The sequence below is a fragment of the Convolutriloba macropyga genome, chromosome 3 (genome assembly GCF_964194025.1).
Source record: "Convolutriloba macropyga chromosome 3, txConMacr16.3, whole genome shotgun sequence".
NCBI lineage: Eukaryota > Metazoa > Xenacoelomorpha > Acoela > Convolutidae > Convolutriloba > Convolutriloba macropyga.
In genome coordinates this window covers 56,544,068-56,567,065 of record NC_134470.1, presented here as the reverse complement: position 1 = coordinate 56,567,065, position 22,998 = coordinate 56,544,068, and the positions used below count along the sequence as shown (strand labels likewise).

At 37.3% G+C, this 22,998-nt stretch overlaps 1 protein-coding gene across 3 annotated transcripts in view; it reads right to left on the bottom strand.

The window, feature by feature from the left end:
- LOC142336300 (uncharacterized) overlaps positions 1-22,998 on the bottom strand; it is a 118,222-nt gene that overhangs the window by 3,641 nt on the left and 91,583 nt on the right. For all 3 annotated transcript variants that reach the window (XM_075385019.1, XM_075385018.1, XM_075385020.1), the window contains one exon: positions 4,640-4,939. In XM_075385019.1, coding sequence (XP_075241134.1) covers positions 4,640-4,939 — 300 coding nt within the window. The remainder of the gene's footprint in view (positions 1-4,639; positions 4,940-22,998) is intronic.

Here is a 22,998-nt window from a genome sequence, read left to right as displayed (position 1 = left end):
TTGAGCTAAAATCGAGATTAAATCTGAATCGAGCTAAATACCAGAATAATTCTGCGTCCAGCTAAAATCGAGAATAAATCAAAGTCGAGCTAAAATCAAGAAAAAATCTCAGTCGAGCGAAAATCGAGAATAACTTTGAGTCGAGCAGAAGCCGAAAATCAATATGAACTGAGTTATAATCGAGAATAAATCTGTGTCCAGCTATAATCGAGAATTAATCTGAGTCCAGCTAAAGTTGAGAATAAATCCAAGTCCAGCTAAAATCGAGAACAAATTTGAGTCGAGCTAAAGTAGAGAATTAACCTAAGTCGAGCTAAAGTCAAGAATAGATCGGAGCCGAGCTAAAATCGAGAATAAATCTGAGTCGAGCTAAAGTCGAGAAAAAATCTGAGTCGTGCTAAAATCAGAATAAATCTGAGTCGAGCTAAAGTCGAGAATAAATCCTAGCCGAGCTAAGTCGAGAAAAATCTGAGTTGAGCTAAAATCAAGAACAAATCTTCGTCGAGCTAAAGTCGAGAATAAATCTAAGTCGAGCTAAAGTCGAGAATAAATACGAGTCGAGCTAAGTCGAGAAAATTCTGAGTCGAGCTAAAATCAAGAATAAATCTGAACAGAGCTTAAATCGTGAATATATCTGAGTCGAGCTAAAGTCGAGAAAAAATCTGAGTCCAGCTAAAATCGAGAATAAATCTGAGTTGAGCTAAAGTCGAGAATAAATCTGAATCGAGCTAAATACCAGAATAATTCTGCGTCCAGCTAAAATCGAGAATAAATCAGAGTCGAGCTAAAATCAAGAAAAAATCTCAGTCGAGCGAAAATCGAGAATAACTTTGAGTCGAGCAGAAGCCGAAAATCAATATAAACTGAGTTATAATCGAGAATAAATCTGTGTCCAGCTATAATCGAGAATTAATCTGAGTCCAGCTAAAGTTGAGAATAAATCCAAGTCCAGCTAAAATCGAGAACAAATCTGAGTCAAGCTAAAGTCGAGAAAAAATTTGAGTCCAGCTAAAGTCAAGAATCAATCTGAGTCGAGCTGATGTCGAGAACAAATCTGAGTCCAGGTAAAGTCGAGAATAAATCTGAGTCGAACTTATGTTGAGAATAAATCTGAGTCGAGCTAAAGTTGACAGCAATAATTTCAGTTGAGCTAGAGCTATCAGCTCAGTAATAACTCAGATCGAGCTAAAATACGTTTGTGCGCTAAGGTCGAGCTGAAGTTTTTCAATTGAAAATTTTGAGTCCAGGTCGAGCTGAAGTCTTTCAATGGACAATTTTGAGTCGAACGTAATCTTTTATTACTTATTTTGGGTCAAGCATTGTTTTTTCGTCAGTCGAGGTCTATGCGTGGGAACTCAATGAATGATTAGATATGAAAAATTTGCTATTAGGGGTTTAGCTGCAATAGTTACAATCGTAGCAGTAATGGTCAAAATGAAATACGCGTCTCATAACTTTTTGACCTGCCTGAGGTTCTTGTAATGGTTTTCGGTACCTAATTGTAGTTTTTTCCCATAGTTTATAGGATAAAGAGGCCAGAGTTATTATTCTATGGTGTCCTGAAATTGACCTTTATGTGAACTTATTTTTGTAGTAAAAACATAAATTGGAACTAAACTTTCTTACTAAGATTTTTCTATCATAGTTTAAATTTAGTCAATTTTATTTCGATAATAAAGAACACTGTTTTTTTTATCACGTTCACGACCTTAATGTAACAATATGATATGCGCGATGTCACAAATTGATGTTCAAAAAGAATTAACTGTTTTGGTGTTTTGGTTGTTGTGTTATAAAAGGTCATATATGCCATACTTTTGATTAATAAACAGGTTCCTAAATTGAAATGGTGCAATAATGAAAGAGAAGAGAAAACAAAAATTCTCGTTGGTTCTCTGTAAAATTGCTTTCAAGATAATATGGGATTAAAACTCGTTTATATATATATATATATATATATATATATATATATATATATATATATATATATATATATATATTTAAAATTCTATACTTTTGTGTTCTCTTGGATTTCATTGTCAACTTTTCCCCTAGAATAGTAGATGAAATAATGAAAGTAAATGTATGCAAGAAAAATCATCGCCTTAGTGTTATGTTTGATTTTGATCTGCCATAAATTTTTGATCATAAAGTCCTACTATAATTAAAAAGAGACAATAGTCAAAATTGGCAGGGTTTTATTGTTTAGATTTGATGTTTTTAAGTATTTTGCTCCAGGAATTTGTCCATTAAAAGTCTCAGCTTGCGAACCTGCGTAAAAGATGATATACATAAACACTCGAGTCAAGAACATCCAACAGCAGCGGTCCCTATGGTTTTTGTAAGAAAATCCATGCATTCGAGGAACTTAAAGCTAGAAGTAAACAATAAACGTGCAAACATAATCACAAGTTGCTTCCAACTTTGAAAAATAACACGGGACCATTCTATTATCATTTAAATGACGGTATTTGTTAGTTTTTTATGATGCTCACAAATGTTTTTTCCAACCATCTTCGATATCCAAATCAATACAATCTTTGATTATCTTGTCTTCCTTTTAATGGTCTTCGTCTTTCTCATACATTCATCTGTTTTCTAGCAATCGGTTTGATTTACACTCCATGTTTCGAAAAAAGTTTCAAAACTTGTCAAACTGACCAACAACGTCAGAAGAGTGAATTTATTTTTGTAGTAGATAGATATATTGGTACTAAGCATTATTACTAGGCTTTTTTCTATCATAGTTGAAAATTAGTCACTTTTATCTCGATGATAAAGAATATTTTTGTTTTATCACCTTCACGACAAAATGTCACAATATGATATTCGTGATATCACTAATTGATCTTCAATTAGATTTAACCTTTTTTTGGTTGTTGTCGAACTAAAAAGCATCTCGAAGAAAAAAGTCGTAAAAGAAACCCGAAAATCAAAACAGTGAAGAGAAAATTTTGCATAATAATACCAACAAGTGCACCAAAGTTGCTTCAAATTCCGTTCTGGAACAAAAAAGTAAAAGAAACTCGAAAAATCATAACGGTCAAAAGAAAATTCAGTTAGTTACCGACATCACAAAAATATATGAAAGTGCTACTGGATTTGAATTTGAATAATCGCCGGAGTCTTTAAACCACTAGCTTGATTTTCTAAGCATTAAAAAGTTAATTTAATATTTTGCAGCACGTAGCCTAAATTTTGAAAAGTCTATTTGAATGATTATCAAAAGAGCTCTGATTTTGTTTCCTGCAATATACTTTAACCTTTTGTTGATAGTAATATTTTTCATGAGTTAGACTAACCGAAAAAGATGGCACGAAGAACGTTCTAACAACTGAAGCATCACTAGAATGCCAAGAATGTTTCTATACCTATTTTTCCTTAACACTTTCCTCCAATTATTCTTTGAAAACTAATCACATATAAATCCGGTACCTAGATCAACCCATGAGCAGTCCATCGAAGACAAGTGCAGCCTTTAAACAGATTAATAAAAAAAGCCCTCTGATGAGACTTCCTGGAATGAAAAGGCAAAAATGTTTGCGCGCTCCTCGTGTGTTCAAAACCGTTTATGAACTCACGCTCGGTTACTGGAATTATCGTTCATCATATTTCATCAATTCAATTGGCATGACTTTATTACACCATAGAGCCGGTATCGAATTGCTAAGCTAGAACTTGCCCTAATGTGTAACTAATATTGACACCCAATCCTAATGCATGGGCGAGAACCCCGAACATCAAATTTTAATCGCTTAGATTTTGTTGCAATTTCTAAGCTAGGGTTTGGAGAGAAAAATTTTAAACGGATTTTGCAATGCATAAAATCTCATCTTGTAAGCAGCTCCAAAGAAAATTGTTAATTTTTGTTCGCATGTATTTTTCAAGGCTTTTGTTTTTAATGCTTGAGAATTGTTTCAATTATGCATAAATTTCTTCAATTTTATATAAATATCAACCGCATTTGAGCAAAAATCAATATTTATGAATGTTGTTTCCGAAGGAGTGTTTTTTTAGTGATTTTATGGAGTAATATTTGCCGGCCTCAAAGTTAACGGTTTTGCCCTTCTGTACCGGTGATAAGTTTTTCGCGACCCTAGTCCAGTATTTCCCAATCCATAAATTAATCACAAGCGAATTTTTGTTCATACGTTTTTGCAATATGGAGCTGAACTGTAATCAGACTTTGCCCAAAACCATTTTCAGGATTTTCCTGCAATGTGGCAGCTGTCAACACGCACTAATTGCGAGCGCAAACTTTATAGTAATCTGATAAGGCGTTGCTCTAGATCCTCATACGCACAACAGAATTCAATGTAAATTTACCTGAAAAACAGCCTTAACTTATCTGAAAAGTAAAGGTAATTTTGCCTTACCTTAGCTTACTTGAAATTCAAGGGGGCGCACTGGCTTGACTTTAACCTCAACTGTTAAAATAATCAAAATAAAATTAAGGTAGAGTTTATCTTAACAGTTAAGGTAAAAGTTAAGGTACATTTAAGGTACAATGAGTTAATGTAAAATTTAAGTTACCTCAACTTTATTTACTGTGAGGGTGAACGCTTGACCCTTTAGTATGTACGCTGCTTTCTCTGTGCTTCATAAATTCCTATAATTTAAATATAAATAATTGTATTACCAGGTGGAGCATAAAATAGGACGATGGGTTCCGTTGTTCTGATCACCCCATTTCCACAGTTAGTCTCAATTCCAACAGAGAACTGAAATGTCAAATTGAATACCCGATTGGTTGGCAAGCTGTGAATATGAACTGGAAATAGTGACTGGTCAAAAGTCACTTGTGCCACAAAATGACCAGTGCGGTTGTGTGCAGTCACGGTTCCATTATCAAAGCGGTTGGCATTCGGATGCAGGTCAAGAGTGATTGAAGTGTCGCTGATGATTGTCAACTCAAAATCCTCCAATTTCAAGATCGGCTCTAAAAGTGAGAGTTGTTGAACTACTTATGACAAATTTATTCTGACCAATTACTTGGTTGACCATCATAAATATATCTTGGCAACCATATCTAAGCCATATATGGTGACCAGGAGAACTTGGCAACCATATGCCTGAGTATTCAAAATTTAAAACTCAGTCTGAAAAAGAGTGAAATAAGTGCCTCTGTCATATTTTATTGGTGAAAAGTATCTGCTGAAAATTCAAGTTCATGGTTTCTTGGCAACTAGGTATGTCTCTATTACCATTGGTGCGCACAGATCCGGGAAAATTCAATCAAATACAGCTTATTGTTTTTGAGGTTTCGTAAAACAAGGTAAGTGAAAAATCTATATTCGAAAATAAGGCATTTCTTTTAGGTCAAAAAGTTGTTGATCGTAAACCGAATCAAATCCGTAGCTTTTTAAAACAATGTCGACTGCAATATACAAAAGATTTACGAATGTTTAGCTTGCTTTTATTAATATCGTATTTTTTTAGCTTAAATTTCGTCAAATTATCTTTATGTCTTCAAAGCATCTTTCTGCATTGTTTACCCAATATGTTTAACCGTGTTTCCTTTAATTCTGTGTTTACATATTTTGTTTGACGGTTTGGTTGCACGATGTATGTTTTTTTGATGTTAACTCACAGGTAGCATTGAAATTGTACTTTATGGACCCTTTAGAGACCAGAAGTGGTCTAATCGACCTACTTGATCTCACGTACTTAGCTGATTCTACTAAGAATACAAAATGGCCAAATGATGCTGTCATGGCCACTCATCGTTTTTTCTTGGCTTTCCTGTTTGACATAGATGCTCTTCTGGATGCCATGGAAAAATTCTTGGTTGCCATAGAAAATTTCCTGGATGCCATAAAAGAGCCAAAGAGACAAAGAAGATACTGTTTGTCATGCATCCTGTTTATTTTGTACGTTTATGTCAACCCTTCCATGGAATCGCCGATACGCCAAAGAAAAACTGCATGAAAAATTGGAAAACCATGGTAAGATCATGCAACAGAAATATTGTATGGAGTTTATGGAACCATATATGGTTCTTGATATGGCTGCCAACAAAAACTATCCCTGGTTTCCTATAGGAAGTTATAACGAATCTCTAAGCCCTGATCTAGAGAAAATTGAGGTTGGTAGAAGAGTAAATCAGCGCTGAATTAGTCTAGAGACATTCCGTTTCTGGATGGCCAGTACTACGTTCATTTCAAAATTTACAATGGCTAGATTTTACTATTGTAATCACCAGTTTCAAGGGAAAAAGTACAACTTAATGCTGCTCAGTATTATCTTCGCCTCATGAATAATTGTCAGACAATGCAGGAAAATTTTAGCCTAGGCAAACTATGTGACCACAATATAGTCATAATGAAGAAAAGCAGCACATGAAGAAACTTAAACTATTCTGGAAAGATAATATTTCAGAACTGAGTTTAGAGATACTGGTTTAGCGCTGAAATGCTCTGAAGCTCAAGTCCGGGTATAAAAACTGAAAAATCTTTTAAGCTTGTTTGCTCAATTCCCAGATCGATTAAGGGTTTGCTGTTCGGACAAAAAATGTCACCAGTGGAAACACGAATTTTATTATAGAGTTTACACCCAACTCCATACTCCAATAGTATTTTCACAATCAAATTTTTCATTCAACAATTTTCTCGCAATTTTAAAGGAAATCAAATTTTAAAAGTTCTGTTCAGGCATATTTTCACGATCGCCAATTAGTATTGCGGCAAGGAGCAGGGATAAACAGTTGCTCATCAGATTTCTCTGTAGAAATTACACATAGGAATTATGTGCTTAGTCCATCTACAAAAATCTATTCAAATATAAAGGTTGTAACGCATAAAACAAGGCGCAAGCTATCGTTTGGCGCAAGCGGTCTCTGTTGTCTTTATAAGAGGTAAAGGCCACAGTGTTTTTTGTGTTTTTTTGATAGAAATCTACGGCTAAGACATTCAGTCAGTAATGTAAATAAAAACTGAAGACCAATTGTGAGGGTCAACAGAGGCTCAATCAATTTAGTTATCCAAATCACCCAATGAGAGGGTGTGCTGTTCATATGGAAAGTCTCCAAATGAGAGGGAAGATTTCCTTTGTGAATATTATATAACATGTCTCACCCGATAAACGAAGAGCACAAACAAATTCAACGCAATTAGCAAATTTTGATATGAATTGAAAACTGAAGAAGAAAAAGGAGCGGAGAAAGTTTGAAAGTTCAACTAATTTTGAGACTTGAAGTCTTTGCTATGGTGAAAAGTGATGCCTGCTGAACTAGGATTGTTCATGACTTCCATTTTAGTCTCCACAAACACTACGAATACGTGGCCTCTCCACATATTTCCACCTTTTATCTCAAGCTTTGCTATTTTAATCAAATATTCAAGGTTCAACAAAGTGCTCCTTGTTGTCCGGAGAGTAGGTTGCGTTTTGAGTTTTCTCCATTACTGGAGCTCTCTATGAAGAAATACTGGACGATAATTTTGGACGCATCATATTACTTGTATTTTGTATTTGTGCACATATTTTTGACACATTTGACGAACTCCATTCTGATCCACGGAAAGTCAAGTCAAGAATCTTGTGTATAGTTTTAGTGTTATGATTTTAATATATTTCGATGTAGAAGTTTCATTGGAGCATAAACTAAACAATTTACATTTGAATAGCAAATTGCTAAGACGCCGATTGCCTATATCTTTTGAAAAATAAAAGTATCTGCATAACAAAAAAACCTTGGATTTCCTTGAATAAAAACTGCACTTTTTTCAGACAAGATGTCAAAACTTGTTTATTTGACAAAAAATTTTTATGACAGAAATAGTTTAAAACTGTTTTCTGCTAGAATACACCAAACTAAATGAAAAAAAAATATTAGAAATTTGACAAAAGAGTCTTCTTCTATAGTTATTGTGCAGCGACAAAAAATTCTTCAGGTTAATCTGCTGTACCCTTAATTTGCTTTTCAATTCGTATCTATTTTGTTTTTACTTAAGTGTGCACAGCAATTGAAATTGTTTTGTTGAATTCTATTACTGACTTCTACTGTAATTCAGAAACTGAAGTAAGCTTTGATTAATATCACCTGCCTAATTTCTTCAAACAGTAACTGAGTACACAATATCTTTAACGAAGAATGGATTGATTAAAGTTTTAATTATCAACTATTTTATAACTGTTGTGCCCTGGCATGTTTTCTGAACAACAATTACAAAGCTGAGTTTAAATTTAAACCGTAAGACTAACAAGGCGGCTCGGTAATGTGCGATCGCACATAAGGTTCCGACCCCGCTCATCCACAATTTTGGCATAATTGTCTACCAAATGAGGAACAGATAGAAAAACACAAAAAATTCAAGTATTTTTCAAAAAAAAAAACTGGTGTATGAAGGAAAAGATAGCCTCCAAAGTAAATAACTCAGTGGAGTAAAAAATGAGGCATTAGATTGATGAGATATGCCGATATTAAAAAAGCGAGCGAAGACGAACGGCAAAATCAAACAACAACAATAAACATTAATTGCATCAAAAAAATTTATGTCCGTTTTAAAAAACAAAACTTAATAACAAAGTCAAAATAGCGTCAGAAAAACCTGAAAATAAACAAAATAACTTGTAAATCACCAGAAAAAAATGGTTGTTCAGCAGTTTATAATAAAGCTTGGTAACAATTAGACAAAAAAGAACAGAAACTTTAAAGTTAGAAAATTTGCTGAATTTTAAAAAAAAAAAACAATTAATTTCAAAGTAATGAAAACCATTAGGAATCAACTAAAATATCCCATATGGTTTACAATTACCAATGCTTGTTTACAAGGGAATGAAGATCTCTTGGTATTCAATTTTTTATGCAGTTACAAAAAGAACTACAAATAGATAACAAACCAAAAAACCATTGAATCTTGCCAGAAAATGCTTTGGAAGCCGTAAAGCCATACTTCGGCGCCTAAAATATGTTCGATTGCACCTTCGTCGAAAACCGATAATGCATTATTTGGTCGCTCATTAATGAAACTAGGTAACAACAAGACCAAAAAGAAAAAAAAAGCAGGATTATGTAATACTTGTTTTTATCGAAAAAAATTTATTTCCAAAGACATGAAAGCCACTAATTACAAAATCAAATAATTGAATAGGTTCGCTTATCCTTCCAAAGGAAGCCCTTGAGACCTGCAATTATCCAGAACATGTCTTACGTTACAAAAAGCACGTCAATTATGACAAAAATCAAAAATTAATTAACTTTTTTTTGTGAAAAACCCGTGTCAAAGCCAGTAAATTCATAACGAAGTCTTGAAAAAAATTAGATTTCGTCACACCAATCCCTTTTGACACCATCCCCTGACAAGAATAATGTCAACCTTAACCTTTAATTAACGAGACCAGGTAACAAACAGACAATAAAAGGAACAAAATTGCGAAGTTGAAAATTTTTTTTCATTTTGGAAAACAATTGTTTTCAAAGTCATGAAAGCCATTATCTATCTTCTAATATCAGAAGATCGGCTCATCTACTGTTCCAGGAAAAGCCAGTCAAACCGGGTCATTGTATAGGAAATTAAATACGACTAAAATGACAAAGTGAAAACGACAGTAAAAGACAAAATTAAAAATTTCAATTAATTTCTTCGAGAAAGTATTGTAGAAGCGGTAAAGAGCCAAAATCTATATCTTTAAGGATTTAAATATTTTGAATTGTGCGTTTTTTTAACGTGAAAAATGTGATATATGAACTGACAATAACGTGACAATTTGACAAATTAGAAAATATGAAAAATGGCAAATACCTAAAAACTAAAAAAAAATTGTGAAATCTATTAGTATCAAAGGCAGAACACCATAGCTTAAGGCGTAAAAGCGCAATAAAGACTAAAATTGGTTTCAGCAGAAAGAAGGAGCACTCTTTGGTTGCTGACACTAAGCTACAAGTTGACCAAAGTAAGAGAAAAATGGAGGCAATTTCAATAAGCCATTTTTTATTTAAAAATCAAATATTTTAAAAGTCAAAACGACCATAAGCTTTCAAGCAATCAAATGGATAAATTAATTTCGAGCTAATTAGGAAGCCAATAGGACCTAACACTAGTGAGCTTCGATTTGAAATCTTCTGTTATTTAACTAATATAAAAAAGATCGCATTTTTTAAATAAAAAAACCGACTGATGACAATCTGAAATATTTTTGGATTGTAACCACGGTCCAAGATTGGTACAGAACTAGTGCTGCTAATGTTGATTGTCCTTTAGGGACATTTAATGGTTGGAAAGTCATTGATTTAGATATTTTGTTTGTTAAAAAATCAAAAGTAAATGCTGCGTTTTTGATAATCAACAAAAAAGTTAGCAAAAAACGGCAAAGTTTTAATTACAGAGCACTCTCAACTGAAATTGAAGTGGAATTAGCCCCCTGTTCAGTCTACAAAGATTGTGTTTGTGGTGTTTGGGTGTGCAATTCCTGCAAATTCAATCAGAGTGGACTAAAGAAACTTATTTCGTGCTGTTTTTGATGAAAAAGTCTGATTTTTGTGAAATTTTTAGCCGGAATTGGTGACAAAAAAATTCAATGAAAATAGCCGACAATGTATTTTGTCTTTAAACGTAAAATCAACAACTCTTTCATGAAAAATTTTATTAAATTTTATTTAAATTGGCAAAATTTTAGTCAAAAACTGCGAAAAAAGGTGAATGAAATCAACGGAATTCACTCTATTTTCTCGAAAGTTTAAACCTCGATATCTCCCTGTCAAAAACGAAAATCAAAAAAATCTTTTTAATTCCATATTCTACGCTGGACAAGCTTTCTAATGATACCAGTCTCAACTCTCTACGATGAATATATCGATCGGCCAAGATTGACTGAACAAAAAAAACCCAGTTGAGTATATAGTTCCTTCCCCCTCAAGAGGGGTCGGAACAAAAATCAGTGGAACGATTGAAACCCTGGAAGAGTTGTTTTCTTAACTTCAAGCTCTAGAAGACTATCGAAAAGTTACAATACCTTCAATTACAGATGGATTTGAAATGAGTGTGCTGTTATTGTGCAGAGAGTAAAATTTTTTGACACAATAAGCAGATTATTATTTGCTTTTAATAAAACGTCAAAAATGTGGAATTTGGGAAATCCTACTTTTCTCGCAAAATGTCGCAATGAAAATGGATACAACTTGAAATTCAAAAATCGGTCCGCAACAAGTGATCAGCATGTATATTGGCTTGCATTTGAACACCATTTGGTGAACCGAATGTAAGTGGGACAAATAAACCTGAATCGAATTGAGTAGGTAAAATGTTTATTTTCTCAGTGGGTTATCTTTATAAACATTGGCTATCTCCGTCTATTTGTCGTAGCGTGCTCTAACATAGTAGGGTGTTAGTACATACCGTGGGGCAACTTACATCGCTGTCATTTCTGGGGAATTTGTTTTTATAGATACCTTGGGGGGACTTTAAACTTCCAAATAAGGTTTAAATTCTTGAGTTCATAGTTTGACTGATTGATTAATTGGTAGCGTCATAAGTATGATATTGATTTTGTTTTACTTTGAATTGCTTGAGTAGAAGTCAGCAATGTATATAGAAGGCGTTCAGGTCATTCAATTGTTCATTTGAAGTCATAACAAACTTTATGTAAGAAAGGCATAACTAACGTGGACCATAATGCGAACTGAGCCGCTTCTTTTATTTTCATCTGTCTTTTACGGTGTTGCTTGATATGTTACTAAGGAGTAGAACCAAAACATTACCAAAACAGTACCATAGCAGAGCTGTAGCTTAGCAGTTGATCGGTGGAGAGGTTGTGATAACAAAAACATTGTTGAGAGAGTTCAACTGACTGGATAATTTCAGAACACTGGTTTGCTTGATTGGAAATCAGAACACCAAAGAACACCGGAGAACTGCAGATAGATCAAGCAGCTTAATTGAGAGCTGGTAGATTTGAAAGAATAGTGGCTCCTTAGTTTTGAATTTGGCTACAAAGCAAAAGTTGAGAAAAAATTTGATTACGTGAATTAATTCATTATTCCAACTAGAGCTTCGTACGGCAGACAAGAGCAGCGTGGGGACAAAAAACTTCTATAGAAGTCCGAGAGCCATCAAAACACCTTACAAATTGTTAGGGTTTTGGGTGCTTGTCGGTCCCCAGCTAGTCAGCCTAAGCAAAGTACAAGATTCTACAGTGGCGCTCCTGGGTTGGCTGTCTTGAGACTTCAGGATAGTTGGAGGGGCTGGATGGTTGTCGTTGTTGCAGTTGAACAAAAGTTGACTTTGCTAGTGTAAATGCCGAGAGAGGAGAATCGACTTGTGCGACGACGATTGAAGAAGAATGAGAAACCCGTGGACAGAGTCAAGTTGGAGCTTGAAGAAGAGGAAGAGAGAGAGAGAGAGAGAGAGAGAGAGAGAGAGAGAGAGAGACATAGAGAGAGATAGATAGAGAGAGAGAGAGAGAGAGAGAGATAGAGAGAGAGAGCGAGTGTGCAGAGTAGTTTTCGATTGAGTTGGAGTTCGAGTGTGGGTATTGTTATAATTTAGCTTTTCTTGAGATTAGAAGAGAGTGTGTTTTGACTGAGCCAAGAACGTAAGTTGCGTGACATTGAGTTAGTGCAGAGAATTGAGTAGAGTATCGGCTTTCCTGTTGTTACAGTGAAGTTTGTTAAAGGGTTTTGGCCAATATCAAGAGATCTCTGAGGCAAGGTAGGAGAGTTCTAGAGTTCAAGGTAGTCTAAAGAGGGAAAGGCGGAGTGACAGCAAGTTATTTAAAACTGTCAATGTTAGTAATTGGCTTCCTTGAGAGGAAGAGGGCCAGTTCAGAGATTCGAAAATTTGAAACCGGAAGTTGTTAAGCTGGTATTAGGCAAATGACATCGTGATTTGAAGGTTTAAGAGCATAGAGTAGGGTAGAGTATAGAGAGTGTAAAGTTGAGAGAGAAAGAGAGGTTTTCCGCGCGGTTTTTGATTTCTTTTCAAACTGAAAGAACACCAGTCGAAGAGTTTAACTCTAAGGCAGAGAGCAAGGTGAAGTTTGCAAAATAGGCCAGTGGTGGTTCAGCAGCAGCAGCAGCAGCAGGACGCTAGTATAGAGTGCCAAAGCACAATAAGTCAGGTTAGAGGTACAGTAGTTACTGATGGGAGTGGAGGAACTGGGCTAAGCACAAGTGAGAAGCTAAGGGAACTTTTGAGACAGAGAAGACTGTTAGACAGACTAGAAAGAGTCAGAGCTGAGACAAATAACGAGTAAGTAGACGAAAAAAAGATACATAATTATGTAATAAAAATGGATTGGAGTGCGTTCCCGTTTGTAGAGTATTTTCCGTCGGAAGGGTTTCCGAATTGGAGGACTGGAGGTTGTACAACCTTGACGTTGTAGACGTGTTAAAAATGAGCGAAGATCAAGCTATGGCGTGAATGTTTTGAGAGGATGGGCGATGCAAGTGGTTTCAAATTTGCCTTTCAGATTCTGGATGACGGAAAATGGTGAAGAAGTAATGTCGTTAGGACAATACTTCGACGTCATTGAGAAGAGGCTAACTTTAAGTAGAGGAGAAAACAGTGTTTATACGGACAGCATCAGAAGTAGAGGAAGAAAAGTAATGGAAGAGAAAGCGAAGAGTGATATTGGTCAGGGTTTAAAACTTCTTAAGCAAAAGCTCAGTGGAACAGTTTGAGCTGAGTGAAGTTGATTCGGAATAAGTGAGAACAGGATGCAGTAACCAAGATGAATCAATGAAGAACTTCCACAACGTGGTATATTTGCTACAATTGAGTGAGGAGCAAGCAGAACAATTAGCTTTGACTATGGTGGGAGAAATAAAAAGGGTAGAGCAAGTATTTATTAAGTGTGCTCAAGAGACAAGCCTTAAGGATGTAAATCTCATGGCACCTGAGGTTCCGTCTCTAGTAGAAGGCGGTGATATTGATATGAGAGAGATAGAGTCCATTCATAGAACGTTTGCAGAATGTCTAGCCGAGGACAATCTTAGTGCTCTTAATTTGATTGAAGAGATTGGCAATGTAATTGAATAAGTTCAATGCATAGCTGAGTAATGGGGTTGCGTATCTAATAGAGATCAAGAAGAGTATTTTCGAAACAAAATAAAGTCGGAAAAGAAAGTAATGGTTCCGATGGTCTCGCGAGCGTAAGTTCTGGATCGTGGCAATGTACATACTCACAAATAAATAGGATTGGAGAAACTTGTATATATTTTGAGTAGAGTGGCAACCCGGTTGACTTAAAAGGGAAACGGACAAAACTGTGTGCAGTTAATAATCCACAAGGGCTACACCTGTTCAGGAGTTTGAAGCAGAGTTAGAAACTAGCAAACGGGCAGTTGTGGACTTTCAACACGATAGGAGCGTATCACAGAGTCCCAACAATTTGAATAAACGTGATAAGAATCACGTTTATCGAAGGTTTGTGAAATAGACTTCTGCTGGGAAACATTAGGGGTTCTTGAAATTAGTGAATCAAGCAAGTCTCAAGCTGACTGCGTTCAATACCCTGATCACTGCGCTTTAGTGGTTTCAGCGGTACAGCCAGGGAACAGTACAGGTTAATGCAGATTACAAGTGATGTCCTTAGCTAGAGTCGCTGAGTTCGAATGGGAAAACTCATCAGAGATTCCTATCGAGGGTTTATGTGTAGCAATTTTCACCAGAGCGTTTCACCGAAGTGTTAGAAGGATTTCACATTTGTTCCGTTAATGACACGATGAAAACAGGTGTTCACAATAAGGGAGTGATGGAGGCCTAGAGGTCTGTTTCTGAGGACTCTCAAGAGTGACAGAGGAGCTATAATCGTATATTGTGTCTTGAGAACGTGACAGATTTGCTACAATTGAGTGAGCAGCAAGCAGAACAATTGGTCTGAATATGTTGGGAGAAATAAACAGGGCATAGCAAGTAATTATTAAATATCGGTACGATCAAAGAACCGGTCAGGAAAAAATGTGATCCCTAGTGAATGGCTCGAAACAAATATTGCTTCTGCAGAGTTCGAAAAGGAATCATCTGAAAGTTTGCATGAAGAATCGTGTAAGGGAAAACTAAAATGTTTGTAATAGTGTTGAAAAATGCAAAGAGCTTGATGAAGAAAAAGAATTGGGTGATAAAGAGTTACAACCTCAAAATGAAGAGAAAGAAAAGGAAAGGCAGCGCCGTGAGAAGCTGACGCAGGTTGATATAGAGAGCAAGAAACAGAGAAGACTACAGTAGATGAGTAGGGAAAAATTCTTTTAAAAGTTGGAGAAAGTGGTCGCACCTGAGGGATTCGAGTACTATGTAGACCGTTCATCAGCGAACGACGATAGAGATGGCTGTCTCTTCATGAGTGATTTAGACTATGAAGGTAATGGTTCCGTTGGTCTCGCGAACGTCAGTTCTGGATCCTGGCAAAGTACAGACTTACAAATAAATAGGACTGGAGAAATTCGTAGATTTGTTTTGTGGAGTGGCAACCCGGTTGACTTAAAAGGAAAACGGCCAAAGCTGTGTGCAGTTAATAATCCACAAGGGGATACAGCAGTTCAGGAGTTTGAAGCAGAGTTAGAAATTAGTACACGGGCAAGTGTGGACTTTCGAAATGATACGAGCGTAGTCCAGAGTCCCAAACTTTGATTAGACGAGATAGCATTCAAGTTCTGTCGAAGGGTTGTGAAGTATACTTCTGCTGGGAATCAACTGGGGTTATTGAATTTAGTGAATCAAGCACGTCTAAAGCTGACTGTGTTCAACTCCCTTATAACCGCAATTCAGTAGTTTCGGTGGTGCATCCAGGGAAGAGTTCAGGTGAATGCAGATTACAATTGCTATCTTCAGCTAGAGACGCTGAGTTCGAATGGGAAGACTCATCAGAGATTCCTAACGAGGGTTTATTTTTAGTGATTTCCACCAGAGAGCGGGTTCGACTCTCCAGTTTCAGTGAGATAATAGAAGGGTTCGAGGATTTTTCAGTTAATGACACAATGAAAACAATTGTTCACAACAAGGGAGTGAGAGAGGCCTACAGGCCTGATTCGGAGTGATGTCAAGAATAACAGAGGAGCAATAATCGTACATTGGGTCTTGAGATCCAGTCGTGCTTAAGTATTTCCGAGCTGCGGTCCAGACTGGAAAAGAATTTGTCTAGGGGGGACAGTCCCCGTGCGAGAGAGTGATAATGAGCGCAATTCGGTCGCCCAATTAAAAAGATTTTCATGACTATCCCAATTTTAAGACAAAACCTGAGTGTCCTAACTTGTCATCACAACTGGAGAACACCTGAAGTTTCTTTGGTTGAGAAAATTTTGAGAGTTTTGGAGCAGTTCTTTATAAAAAGCCCAATAGGCTTGAGAGAAGAGTTTTGTTTTCAATGGTCAAATCAAGTGCAAATTGTAGGAAATCGAAGAACGGCTATGAGGAAAAGGGTTGGTTTTGGAAGTCAGTACACAGAATTCTGTAAGAAGCGAAAAGAAACTTTGACAGCGGTGTCAGAAAACGATATCTGAGAGGGAGGAAAGGCAGTATGGAGGCCGATTCAAGTCGCAGTGAACAATCAGCAGAATCATGTAATGAGGACTTTTTATCCAGGAGTTGTGGTCAGGTGTTAGCCGAAGCGAGTGAGTCGTGCAGTTCACCGAAGGACTTTGAAACTGATGAGCGAAGAAACTGGAAAGTAAGTCAAATTAGAAGTTTGAGCCGTCAGCTGATTCAGGGTACTAAGGTGACAGAGAAGATGATCGAGCAGAGAGTTGCAGAGAGGCTCCGGTTAAGATCGAGCCTTGAAGTGGATCACGGGGTAGTTTTAGCACTCAAGAAAACCCTTCTGCTAAAAATGTCCTTAGGAATAAAAAGATGTTTGAAGTTCAGTAAACGGCGAAGTGCAAGTTTTGGTGGAAGGTATACAAAAAGGTACTTGAGGAAGTTTGAAAAGTTGAATAAAACAAGTAAAAAGCGGGTTGAAATAGGCAAATATAAGGAACTCTCCAGTGCTGACGAGTCAATCGACGATAGAGATGTAGAGGAGGCGCAACCAGACTTGACAACTGTGATGACAACTGAAGAGTTGGACTTTTGGTCTAATTATGACAGTGAAGCTGGAGCTTCCTTGGACCAATCAGAAACTATTAATGGCCTGAAATCAGATAGAGTGGCGGACAGATATGCGGACCCCCCCGTTGAATACATGAGTCCCAAAAACAGAGGAATTTCAGAGAATTAATGAGGGAGATATAAGGCACAGCAACGTGTGGATGGATGCATGAGAATCCGATGACCTGTGGTTCTAAATGGGAACGGTATTTAACAGTGTAAATTAGGGCTACGGCCCTCAAAAGGAAAGTTATCCCTTTTGTTTGGGATATTCGAACGACTTTGAAAGCAGAAGCGAGGAAGTCGATGGAATTCCTATTGTGTTGTCACCACATGTTGATAGCACAAATGATGTAGTCTACCACAGAAGAGGGGGAGTCTCCGACAGAAGGCGAAATGCAATAGAAGTTGATGGGATTGAAGGGCCATGTCCACAGCAGAGTCCTGTCAGAGAGGATTCTGTTGTCCAGATTCGATGTCACGAGGGACAATGTGGCTTCAGACAATTCAGGAGAAGAGATGGAGCAGACTTAAGCTGATAAAGAGGTGGTGCTGGAGGAGGAGACCTCCAGATGTAAGGTTTCGGTCCAGTGGGGAGATGGGAGGACATCGCTTCAAGCAGCGAAGCAAGAAAGGTTTATGTGGAAGTACAGTCGGTTTCGTAATCTTCAGCACGATAGCTTCTTCTTATTTTAGTATCTAATCTCGTGTTTCAAATTAGTTTCTGCGTCTAATCATTGATCGTTAAAGTGCTAAACTTTGTCCGCGATATTGATTAATCGTGTTAAGTTTGTTTGTATGGCGAATTAATTGCTTGATATTGTTATCCAATCTGTAACTGGCAGAGGCTGCATGGAGTGTCAGTGGTTAAACAAAGAAACTTGGTTTTTGAATATTAGGCAGAGCAAGCCAGTTGCATATAGCTGACCCCGAAATAGTATTAGATAGGTGAGTTGAACCAATTTAATTGGGTTGATGGTTACTAAATTGTTTGAAGCAGAACTTTTGGTGAGATGGCCGGGGTAATTAATGAAACGATTCGATGGTTCAAGTAACCAGTTATTGTGTAAATTAGACGTAACAGAAAATAGTATTGAATTGCCTCTTCATTAGTTGTTATATCTATAGACAGACACAAGTTTTTAATTTGTGTAATGCTTCTTGTATTTTTAGCCATATTTGTTGATTTGTATTCAATTGCTGTAAATTTGATAAAAGTTCTAGAGCAATACGTTGATGTATTGTTAATGCTCATTTGTGGATATCGATGGTTCAGAAATTGGTGTACTAGGCCTAGCCTAAATGAAAAATTCTGTTTTGGTATTTTTTTGAAATAATAAAGAAAACGTAAGGTATGCATGAAGTAAAAGCTACTGATTAGGGAGGCTATCAGCAAGACAAACAGAACATTTTTAAGATTAAGGCTGGTAAAAAATTAGTTCAAATTGAAGTCTTGGTGATTATTCGGAGAATAATAGTCTAAATGCTGGGAGTGTAGAAATTGTGAAATCCTACTTTTCTTGAAAAATGTCGCAATAAGAAAGTATACAACTTGAAATTCAAAAATCGATCCGCAGTAAACTGTTAGCATTTATATTGGCTTGCATTTGAACAGTATTTGGTTAACCAAATGTTAGTGGGGCAAATCAATATGGGTCTAAAAGTTAAATAGGTAATTTAAATATTTTTTCAGGGTTTTTTTAAATAAACATTGGCTGTCTCCGTGTATTTGTCATAGCGTGTTCCAACGTAGTACTAAGTTATTGCTGCAATGGGAAACTTTTTTTGTGGCCGTTTTTGGGAATCTGTTTTATAGATACCGTGGGGGGACATTAAACTTCCAAAGAAGACTTAAATTCTTGAGTTCATGGTTTGACCGATTGATTAATTGGTAGCGTCATAAGTCTGATACTGCTATTGTTCTAGTTTGAATAGCTTGAATAGAAGTCAGTAAGTTATAAAGAAGGCCTCAGGTCATTCAATTGTTCATTTGAAGTCCAATGTGGTCCAAAATGCGAAGTGAACAAATTCTTTGGTTTTGATCACTATTTTACTTTGTTGCTTGATCAGTTACGAAAGAGTAGAACCACAACAGTACCAAATCAGTACCATAAAACAGCAGAGATGTTTTGATACCACAAAGATTGTTGAGAGAGTTGAATTGACTTCTGAGTTGATAAGTTCAGAACACCGGTTTAAACGATTGGAAATCAGAACACCAAAAAACACAGGACAACCGCAGTTAGATCAAGCTGCTTAAAGGAGAGCTGGTAGAATTGAAAGAATAGTAGCTCTTTAGTTTTTAATTTGGTCACAAAGCTATAGTTGTGAACCATCTTTTATTATAAAAAGCTGGTTGGGTTTTGAATTGTTTTTGTGATCTCTTACATTTCCTGTTCCTTCATTCGATGTTATTTGATTACTTGAATCAATTCATTATTCCAACTAGAGTTTCCTACAGCCGAAAAGAGCGGCGTGGGGACAACATAACCATACAATAGAAGTCTGAGAGTCATCAGAGTTTTGGGCGCTAGTCGGTCCCCAGCTAGTCAGTCTAAGCAAAGTACAAAATTCTACAGTGGCGCTTCTGGGTGGTATACCTCGAGACTCCTTGACAGTTGGAATAGACTGACGGTTGTGGTGGTTGTAGTTGGACGTTGGACTTTGCAATTGCGAACAGCAAGAGAGTTGAGGAGAATTGAATTTTGCGACAACGAGTGAAGAAGAAAGAACACTTGGACGGTTTCAAATTGAGCTTGACGGAGAGGCAGAGAGAGAGAGAGAGAGAGAGAGAGAGAGAGAGATATAGTGCCAGTGTGCAGAGCAGTATTCAGTTGAGTTGGAGTTCGATTGTCGGTATTGTAAACATTTAGCATTTCCTGAGATTAGAGGAGAGTGAGATTTGACTTAGTCAGGAGAGTTAGTTGAGTGAGGCTGAGTATCGGCTTTCTTAGTGAAGGTTTTTACAGGGCCTTGGCCGAGATCAAAGATTTGCGAGGTATGGTAGAGAGAAGTGAGAAATAGAGGTAGTCTAAACTAAGAGAAGCTGAGTGAGAGCAAGTTCAGTAAAACTGTTTTTGTTAGTAATTGGTTGTTCTTGAGGTAAATAGGCCAATTCAGAGTATCGAGAGCATGATACAGTAAGCTGATAAGCTGTTATTTGGCAAGTGACAGTTTTTAGTATAGAGTAGAGGAAGAGAGGGAGACAGACAGAGAGTGAGAGAAAGAGAGAGAGAGAGAGAGAGAGAGAGAGAGAGAAATAGAGATAGAGAGAGGGAGAGAGAGAGAAAGAAGGCGATAGATTTTTCACATTTTTTATGTTTTTTTCTTTTCATACATTAGGAACACGGTTCAGAGAGTTTAACTCTGAGGCAGAGAGCAAGGAGAAGTTTGCAAAGTAGTCTAGTGGTAGTTCAACAGCTGCGGAGTTTTAGTGCAGAGTGGCAAAGCAGATTAAGTCAGTTTAGAGGTACAGTAGTTACTGATAATAGAGGAACGGGGCTTAGCAGAAGTGAGAGGCCAAGGGATCTTCTGAGACAGAGAAGACTGTTAGCCAGAGTAGAAAGAGGTAGAATTGAGGGACACAACGAATAAGTAGAGGAAAAAAGAGAGACATAACTATTTGAAGTGCGTTCCCGTTTGTGGAGTATTATCCGTCGAAAGATTTTCGAATTGGGAAGACTGAAAATTGTAGCACCGTGACGTTGTAGACGTGTTAAAAATGAACGAAGATCAAGCTATGGCGCCAATGCTTTGTCTACTGAGAGGGTGGGAGTTGCAAGCAGTTTCGGATTTGCCTTTCAGATTCTGGATTTCGGAAACTGGCAAAGTGGTAATGTACTTAGGACAATACTTTGACATCATTGGGGAGAGGCTATCTATAAGCTGGCAAGAAAACTGTGACCGTATGGACAGTATTAGATGTAGGGGAAGAAGTGTAATTGAAGAAAAAGCGGAGAGTGAGAATGGTCGAGCAGAAGGCAGGATAAAAGACTCCTTAAGCGAGAACTCAGAGCTTAGTGAGCTTAGTGAAGTTGATTCCGAATTGGTGAGAACAGGATGCAGTAACCAAGATGAGGCAATGAAGAACTTCCAGGATGTGATAGATTTGCTGAAAGTGAGTGAGGCGCAAGTAGAACAATTTGGTCTGAGTATGTTGGGAGAAGTAAGCAGGGAAGAGGATGTAGGTATTAAGTATCGGAACGATCAAAAAACCGGACAAAAAATAACAGTAATACCTAGTGAATGGCTCGAGACAAATATTGCTTCTACAGAGTTCGAAAAGGAGTCATTTGAAAGTTTTGATGAAGAAGCTTGTCGAGGAAAATAAAATATTTGCAATAGAGTTGAACAATGTAAAAGGTTTGATGATTAAAAAGTATTGGCGCACAGAGAGTTATAGCCAAAAGTTGAAAAGGAAGAGGAGGAAAGGCAGCACCGTGAGACAATGACGCAGGTTGATATAGAGAGTAAGAAACAGAAGACTGCAGGAGGAGAAAAGGGAAAATTTTTTGTAGTAGTTTGAGAAAGTAGTCACACCTGAGGGATTCGAGTACTATGTAGACCGTTCATCAGCGAACGATGATGGAGATGACTCTCTCCTCATGAGTGATTTGGACTATGAGGACAGTGAGAGTGAGTAAATTGAGCTTCCTCCTGAGATCTTTGGATGTACTCAAGAGGCAAGCCTTAGGGATGTACACCTCAAGGTAGCTGAGTTTTCGTATTCAGTAGGAGGCGTTGAAAGTGATATGAGAGAGACAGAGTCCAATCATCGTATTTTTGGAGAATTTCTAGCCGAGGAAAATCTTAGAGCTAATTTGATTGAAGAGACAACCACTGAATGAGATTAGCAATTACATGCATAGCCGAGAAACGGGGTTGTGTATCCAGTAGAGATGAAGAAGAGTCCTTTCGAAACGAAAACAAGTTCAGAGTGAAAAGTAGTAGATCCGTTTGTCCCGCGAGCGTCAGTTCTGGATCCTGGCAATGTACAATCTCTCAAAAAAATAGGATTACAGAAATTTGTAGATATGTTGATTGGAGAGGCAACCCGGATGACTTAAAAAGGAAACGGCCAAAACTGTGTGCAGTTAATAATCCACAAGGGGATACAGCGGTTCAGGAGTTTGAGGCAGAGTTAGAAACTAGTACACGGGAAAGCGTGGACTTTCAAAATGGTAGGAGGGTAGTCCAGAGTAGTCCATTTGAATAGAAGAGATAGGATTCAAGTTCTGTCAAAGGGTTGTGAAGTAGACTTCTGCTGGGAAACAACAGCCGTTCTTGAATTTAGTAAATCAAGCACGTCTAAACCTGACTGTGTTCATTTCCCTTATAACCGCAATTCAGTAGTTGCGGTGGTGCATCCAGGGAAGAGTTCAGGTGAATGCAGATTACAAGTGCTATCTTCAGCTAGAGACGCTGAGTTCGATTGCGAAAACTCATCAAAGATTCCTAACGAGGGTTTATTTGTATTGATTTCCACCAGAGAGCGGGGCCGACACTCCAGTTTCACTGAGGTAATAGAAGGACTTGAGGTTTGTTCAGTTAATGACACGATGAAAGAAGTGTTCACAATAGGGGAGTGATAGAGGCCTACAGGCCTGATTTGGAGGGATGTCAAGAACTACAGAGGAGCTATAATCGTACATTTTGTCTTGAGATCCAGTCGTGCTGAAGTATTTCCGACCTGCGGTCCAAACTGGAAAAGAACTTGTCTACAGTTGAAGACGCATGGTCAGAAGATGAGGATGGAGGGGGGGACTATCCCCGTGCGGGAGAGTGATAAAGAGCGCAAATCGATCGCCCAATTAGAAAAAACATTTTCTTGGTTACCCCAATTCTTGGTTTCCCTCAAAGAGAAAACCTGAGAACAACTGGAGAACACCTGAAGTTCCTCTGGTTGAGAAAATTTTGGAGAGCTTTGGAGCAGTTTTTTATGACAAAATTTTATAGCCTTAAGAGAAATTTTTTCTTTTCAAGG